Below are 8,443 nucleotides of genomic sequence, written 5' to 3' on the forward strand. Positions count from 1 at the left end.
CACAATGTCTGTGACAGATGCCTGCTGAAAGTCGGGTAAGTTCTACTTTCCTAATAAGGCAAGGTACTGCAGACCTGGCTGGGATCCCCCTTGCACTCATGGCACCCTTCCCCGTAGAGCACCTGCCACATTCCAAGATAATTCATCAATTATTAGATACAAGTAATTCAACTCTGTTGCTACAGCAGCCAATGCTAAACTGTAAAGACTATTTTTAATGAAACTTTCCTGCTTCAGAAGATTCCTAATCTGTGGAGATACCAAACCTCACTGGCCCTTGGATCCTAATTTTGTAGCTGTTCAAAAACTTGGACTGAAGAGCCACTGAAAAAAATAAATAAATAAGAAAGCATCTTATGCTCAATTTCACAGAACTCTGTGCTCTGGTGTGTCTGGTCTCTGCTCCAGTAATGAAAGTCAAAGATGACAGCCACCTGGACTCCTTGAAGTAAGGAATGCTTTGAATTCACTTGCCTAGTCAACAATTTGGATAATTTGGATTAGATTTAATCATTTTGTCTCATCTGCTAAAATATAAGTTATCTAAGGGCAGCCATGTCCCATTTATGTTTTTATTGTTTTCCACTTCATATATATGTTAGCTGTACAAATGAATGAAGAGATAAAGAAAGAAACTAAGATTTTTTTCATCATGAAATAACGGAGGTTGACTTTAGATTGGTAATCCTCAAATCCATTTTGCTAATAACCTGACATGATTTCAGTGACAATGAGTTAACATTTGAGCCTGTGGCATTATGAGGTATACTTCAGACTGTGCAACAAGGACTAAGGAGCAGTTTTCTCCATGGTGCAACATCATCAGACTATACACCTAGAGGATTAGTGGGATGGAAGAAGGAAGAAGTTAAAAGGAAGGAGGAGGAGGAAAAATGAAACAATATTTATGTAGCTTTCACATTTATCATATATTTAATAATGATAAAAATATAGAGTAGTGATGATTTCCCAAGAATTAGGAATAAATTCATCTACTTATTGAATTTATCAACCTCCCTTCCTACTACAGAGCTAGAGATAGGGAAGGATCTTTATTCCGGAAATTTTCCCTTGACAGAGTTGCAGGTAGGTTGAGGCCTGCCTGCAGGGCAAAGACCCTGTGAAGCCAGGCTATACAACTAAGGCCCTCCTGCAAGCAAGAGGGTATCACTGCCCAGGGAGCTAAGGGCATTTAGGCAGCTGTTGACTACCAAGGACATGGGGGTGGACAGAATGAGTACCCTAAAGTGCACAGGCAACCTTCAGACCTCATTAGGGCCACCAGTTTCCTCCATCCCAGCATTTCTACCAGATGCTAGAAGGTTGCTAACAGGTCAGCCAAATAACACTTTTACTGCCAATCATTTCCCTGCCCCTGCCCTGACTTAAGTGCCAATAGTGAGGCAGAAAATCACACACACACACACACACACACACAAAAGAGGTAGAAAAACCACCAATATGATAGAGATAATCCACACCTGAACAATTAGGCATCTTGGCAAATGCCCCGAAAACTGTCATAGAACACTCCAACACCATTTACTGTATGGCCTTAAATAAATCTTTGACACTGAGGAACAGGCTGTTTCTGTATGATGAACAAAATCTTTCACACTTAAAAAGTCCCTTTAGACCTTTTATCCTATATCCCATAATAAAAATAACAAGACATCAACCCAACCATTCCATCTCCTTATCCTCCTCCTAACTACACACATGCGTGCGCGCACACACACACACCCACACACACACATGCATGTCAAAGCTGAACTATGTGAGCCTCTGTGAATGAATTTGGACAGCTTTTCTCCCCCACTGTCCTACACAGTGGAATTACACACCATGAGGCAGCAAAATGCACCAAATTCCACAGCCTCTAGGGATCAGCACTTAAGGAACTTGGTTGGCATTTCTGTAATATAAACCATCAATACTATATTCTAGTTCAAAGGCACCTATGGTTAGAATAGAGGAAACAATTTGGGGCAGTTTTACCCACCCCTTTTCAGAAATACTTTCTGTGGGAAAGAAAGAGGTGGGCAAGAGAAAGAGAAACACAGAAAGAGGTGGAAACTGAGAAACAAGCCATTCTCTACAGAACGGTCATGGCTCTGTGTAAAGAAAAAAACTCTTTAAAGTTCATTTAAATATAAAACTAAGAGAAAACTTAAAATGCTACTATAATACTGTTTAATTTATTCTATATTATCAAATAGAGTGTTATTCCAGATGAAATTATTATTCAAAGACAGAAAATAATAATTTAATTATTTCCTACTGAGAAACATGATACTGCTTATCTAAAAACAGTATAAATAACTGTTACCCTGAAATAACCATGAAAGTTCAGACATAAATCCTCAGAATAAAAGGCACAACTGTAGTTCTATTGTAAAGTTGTATTCCCCAGATTTAGAAGATAGTTCAACTGAACAAAGCACAATTTATGTTCACTTCCCTCATTTTCAAAGGCTATGTCTAAAGAATTATTTTAATTCACCATGTTTTTTAAGCCTATATCTTAGAATTTATTTGATGAAAAATACTTTATTCCTTTATAGAAGCCAATGCATATATTTTTTCAAGTATCAGATGTAATTTAAAGAAAAAAATAGTGTTCACCCAAATATCCCCTGAGCCCCTGTAAGAAAGCTCTCTGGAACAGTTAAAACTACTTATTTCCTTAAAAACTAGTGAAAGGAAGCTACCCATGCATCTTGCTTCATTTGAATCATAAAGCAAAGTCTGAAGAACTAGAACAATAAATTGAAGTTTTCCTCCCCAAAATGTAGCCAGCAAAATTTATGAGACTTGAAAACATGTGCTACCATTAGTTTAGCAACTTGGAAGAAAGAATTCCCTCTTGCATGGAACAAGTCACTGAAGCAGGGAGAAAACTGTGGGTTGCTTCAAGGATTCTCTTTATTCCGTTTTTGAGGTATAGCACTGAGCCTTTCTCACAAAGGATACACAACAATCTGTTGACTGACTGTTTGAACGAATAAATGAATGAATGCAGTATGGCACAAAGGTGCCTGATCAATGCCCAGGCAGTTTCACAAACCATTCTATCAGAATCTATATGCAAACTATCTGCATTTCTCATCCTCCCTCAATTTTCCCTCTTTTTATGCTCCATAGCGATCAAAGATGGTTCCCTGTCATTTTTTCCATAGAACATCTTCTCTGCTAGCTGCTCTAATTGGTGATGGGGGTGGTGGGGAGGGGGGACTGCACAAGCTCTCTGATGTTTTGACCAAGAGAATATAGCAGAAGTTACTCTGTGACATTTCCCTGAGACACTGGCAGCTTCCATTCCCTGTCTCTTGAAACATCCTCTAGGGAGACCCACGCTGCTATGTAATATGTTCTACTACTCTGAGAGTGCCATGCTAGAGGTGCCATATGCAGGTGCTCCAGGTTTAGTTCTAGCTAAGTCCACTCTTCCAGGAACCTTCACCATGGCGCCACACACTTGAGTAAAGTCACTTTGGACCCTCTAGTCCAGCCTACCCACCAGCTGAACACCACTAAGTGACCTAAGCCAACGCCATGCAGAGCAGAAGAACAATCCAGCTGAGCCCTGCCTAAATTCCTGACCCACAAAACTGCGTGGTATAATAAAATGGTTACTGTTTTAAGCCACTAAATTTTGCGATAATCCGTTACACAGCAATAGAAAATTGGAACATACTCTTTCTCTCCTTCAATAGACTGGCAATGGAAGCCAAAGGCAGCCATGCTAATATAGCTAGTCCTTGTATTCATAAGGGCGGCTCTGAAGACAGTGCAGCCAGACATTGGGAGACGTCTGGAGCGGAGTTTTAGACCTCTGATGTTTCTAGAGAAAGAGTTACCCTGATGGCTAGTGGCTACCTACCTACTAGCTTTGGCACCACAGCCATGAACCCCCACTGGGCATCACGAGAGGCCATACCTGCCTCATGAGCTCCTCTTGGCGCATTCGAATCCTCTCTCTCTCCATCTGGATCCGCTGAAGCCGAAGTTTCTGCTGCTGCTGCTGTTGAGTAGTCAGCGCATTAGGCAGACTCATCAGCCCTGCCGGTGGGTTCTGAGTAGGGTGGTTCTGCTGGCTCAGGGTGCTGGGTGCCATTTGCTGCTGGTGTTGGTGATTCATTACTACAGGAGGGAAGAACATCAAGGCAATTAATGACAAGGGCCTACAACTCCTTATCAAAAAGAGACCATCAGAATGTGTTGTGCTGTGGAGTATAGATTCCTGAGATTCCTTCCAAAGTACTTCCCTGTTAATCATTACTGTTCAAGTAATTATTACCTTAATTCAATTCAAGGAGACTCAGACAGTGGCCTCACTGCTGACTCATCAGTCTCAGCTTTTGTGCTGGTAAGAATCTTATTTCACATCTTCCCTGTGTCTACAGTTACATTTGAAGCATTTCATAGAATACAGTGGCCAAAAATGGATTCTACAAAGTTTCCAACAACATATGAGATAATTTCACCAGGACACTTGGGTGTGTGTGCTCTTGTTCAGACAACCTGTATGTTTATGGGAAAGCTAAGGAAGCATGTGATCATTGATATGTGGTGGGTGTATAATAACATCTAGGATAAATGAGTAAATTGACAAGCAACATGTAAAACACAGCACCTAGATCGGGTACTTACACACAAGCAGGATCCGCTAATGATTTGTTAAAAAAGAATCCCCCAAAGAAGCATGAGCTAATAAGCTTAGGAACAAATAACGGACGGAGAATAAATGATCCAGTTTTTGCAAAGAGAAAAATTAGTGAGGAAGAAATTGCATAAAAATGTTAACCATGTCTGTGATTAGATAAAGGCATTAAAAGTGTTTAATGCTTTTTAAAGATTTTCCATTTATCTGCATTTACCAACATTTTAAAAAAGAATTAAAAAAATCTAAAAAATTCTATAATTGTATCCTCACAAAAAAATGCATTTTAAAAAGTGCTAGTTTTACTCAAAACAGTTTATCAGTCAAATTTGCTTAACTTCTGCCTATGCAATATCCTGTAATAATGAAAATCACACTTTTCAGTCTATTTGTTCCTAAGTCAAGGCCTAAGGCAACAACTTATAATTTTATATATTCACTTCATTTCTGAGAAAAAAACTCTTAAACTTCACTATATTGGACACTACTATTTTTAAAAGATAAAATTATTGGCATATTTTACTTAAAATCCAAATATTTCTGATCTTTAGTTTGCTATGAATATTATGTGGAAACATGTTTTATAATTAAATTTCCTTAAATAAATTTTAAAGTAGCCTAATCAACTATGTAATAATTGTATGTGTAGACCACATACATACACACACACACACACACACACACACACGCACGCATGCACGAAAGATAGTACCAACAATGAAGATTTTCTATAAAAGAAATGGTTTCTTTAAGGAACAATTAATCCCATGGCAGGAACTTCCTCCAGCTCAGGGTAGAGGAGGGTAAAAACAAAATAAAAAATTTTTTAAATTATTTATACATTCACTCAGATCTTTATTGCATTCTCACTATGTACCAGGGTTTGTAGTTGGATAAATAGCTCCTGCCCTCACATGAACTAACAGGCTGCTGGAAGAAATGCATGAAGAAATGTGGCTGTGGAACACTAGAATGCTAGGCTTTGTAAAGGACCTTGGAGATTATCTGGTCCATCCCTTCATTTTATGGAAGAGAGACTGAAACCCAGAGAGGTGAAGAAACATGCTCTGCTTAGTGGCAGGTGGAACCAGGGGCAAAGTTGAGGCCTCTTGAAACCCCCATCCACCTGGGCTTTCAACTGTCCTTGGCTGACCTCTGCCTCACCTTAGACTGAAGAAAAGGAACAACTGAGAGCAACCCTCTAAATATAGTTTGTTTTTGATAACAAGGAAGTACCACTGAGACAGCAGGTCATCAAAACCAGGCCCTGGGCCCAAAGGTTGTCCAAATTACAAACAGGAAGGGTTCAAGGAGGGTTTGAATAGATTGACAACTCTGCTCAACAACAAGCTACTGAAGGGGAAGGTAAGAATATTTGGAGTATTCTGCCTAAACAGTTAAGTTTCCATTCCTGAATTAAACCCACCACAAAGAATTCTCACCACCTGCCACTAATCCTGGCACAGAGGGAGGCTCAGTAAATGATATGATGGAATGAATGAAACCACCTGGGCATTTCTTGTGGTCTTAGCTTGAGAACATAAAAAAAGAAGTCATGACTGATGCCAAAATAACTGAAATGAGTATTTCATTCTATAGCTTGTTAAAAGATAATCACAATCTCTATCTAAAGGACTGAATAGTAGTACACACGTTGTATCACAGCGGGGAAAAAAAGAGCTCTTTTTTTTTTTTAGGTGAGGCAACCCTTGGTTGACCTCACAGATTGCAAGGACCTTGTCAGCTTACAATCTCTTATTTTTTTATTTTTTATGCCTACAGTACTTGGTCTTCCTAGATGGTCTCCCATCCAAGTACTAACCAAGCCTGAGCCTGCTAAAAAGTACTCTTAAATACAGATTCAAGTAAGACAAAGTACAGATATCCAGAGGTGTTTAATCCATTAGACTTCTTTCGGGCCAAGGGGAGGTAGCTTTGGATGGAAGACTGGGACTGATTACTTCCAAGGACAGTCATTTCTGAGCCTTCTGAAAAATTATGCCCATATTTTTCTTATATAACTACTATAGACAAAAGATGTCCAATGGTTTCTATAAGAGAAATGTGTAAATTGAATATTTCCAATACCAGAAATTCCCTAGGTCAAGGAAAAAAAAAAGGTTTGGAAGCATAGTTTCTGTTGTAGTTGTTGGCAGATTAGAGGTTATTAACTCTACATTAATTTTTATAACACAGATACTTTGACAATTTTTAAAAACTGACTTGGGTCTGGTAATTTATTGATATGACAAATAACTTGGAGCCGGACTATCTTCAGTGATTTGAGAAGACTGCTCTGTCAGTGTATAAAATCCTGAACCGGGTTTACTCACAGGGGACTCTTGTTACTCAACTCCACATAGCAACCAGATACTGCTCAGCAGATTTTATTGATGTCTGCATCCTCATCTGGGGGATTTAAGACTTGGAGAAGAGCTCTTCCAAAACCACGCCCTTGTTAGTCTTCAAAACACCAGCCCTTACAGAGACATCCACAGGGAGGAATGGTGATGTTGCTTTCTTCCGCTTAATTTAGATTTGACAATTCAGACTAAACACCTCCAGCCATTAACTGCAGAGGCTGAAAAAGAGTGGAACTTAGACAATGGCTTTGTTTTCAAGGTAAGGCACACACAAAAACAAAGAAGTTTGTCCAAGAATATTCACTGCAGTAGAGTCTATAATAGCAAAAGACTAAAAACAATGTCCACCTATGGGAGATTGTGATCCATTCACCCCGAAGGATTCTATGTTAACTATTGCACAGAATGAGGGAGCTCTGTAAGTACTAATATGGAACAACCTCTAAGAAATATTGTTCAGTGGGGGAAAATTCAAGGGACAGAACTGTATGTATGAGCATACTACTACCTAGTTAGAACGAGAGGGGCTGGCATAGTATACATATAGGGCAAATCTCTCTAGAAGGATACACAACAAACAAGTAACAGTGGTGCCTTTGGAGAGGAAACTGGGAGTCAGGGATGGGAGGATATCTTCCTTTTCCTCTTCTGTACTGTTTGAAGTTCTCCTATGTACATTTATTACTAATGTCAAACATAAAACAAAATATAAACTAAAAAACATAAAACAAAACATGGTCATGTAAGCATCAAACTCAATATCTCCTCGGTGGAGTAAAAGGAGGTAGCCTCAAAATCACTTGAAAAATAACACATAAGGCTTAGAATATAATCAAGATTATCAAAGCTGAGAGCCCACCTGGTGCACCTCCTCTTCGTGTAGATGAAGAAACCACTCCTCAGAGTGAATTTGGTCAAGGTCATAAAATAGTCAGGGGTCTAGAAACCAAGTGTCCTGACTCGATCTAAGTGCTCATGATTCAACCTGCCACTCTGTTCCACGCAGTCATTTCATTTTGAACTATTACTGAACCTTCTCTGAGACTGGAGCTCATGAACCTTACTGATGGCTGAAGTTCTTTAAAACCACTGCTTTTGTTAGCCACTCAGTCAATGCGGGCAGAGGAAGCCCAAGACAGAGATAAATAGAAAGGAGGTCCACAGGAGGGCATGGGAAAGCAAAACATCCAAACTTGCAATGAACAAAATACTGCTTGGGATAATATTCCAGAACATTTTAGAGAGAGAACAATAGCTTAGTTTAAAAAAAAAAAAAAAAAAAGTAGAGTATACCAAATGCAGTATCTGAGGCCAAACCCTAATGGGCAGACTGCCATTAAATGCCTCAAAAAGGCTAAAGACCTCGTCAGTTCAAGGTTTTTTCCAGTCCCCACAGAAAAGAATAACCCAAACAGAA

The 8,443-nt window shown here is 39.3% G+C and overlaps 1 protein-coding gene across 1 annotated transcript in view; it reads right to left on the bottom strand.

Moving 5' to 3' along the window:
* Positions 1–8,443, bottom strand: part of WWTR1 (WW domain containing transcription regulator 1) — a 117,401-nt gene that overhangs the window by 18,202 nt on the left and 90,756 nt on the right. Inside the window, exon 4 of the mRNA XM_006926207.2 lies at positions 3,941–4,143. Within this exon, the coding sequence (XP_006926269.2) occupies positions 3,941–4,143 (203 nt within the window). The remainder of the gene's footprint in view (positions 1–3,940; positions 4,144–8,443) is intronic.

This window comes from Pteropus alecto, unplaced genomic scaffold (genome assembly GCF_000325575.1).
Source record: "Pteropus alecto unplaced genomic scaffold, ASM32557v1 scaffold239, whole genome shotgun sequence".
NCBI classification, from domain to species: Eukaryota; Metazoa; Chordata; class Mammalia; order Chiroptera; family Pteropodidae; genus Pteropus; species Pteropus alecto.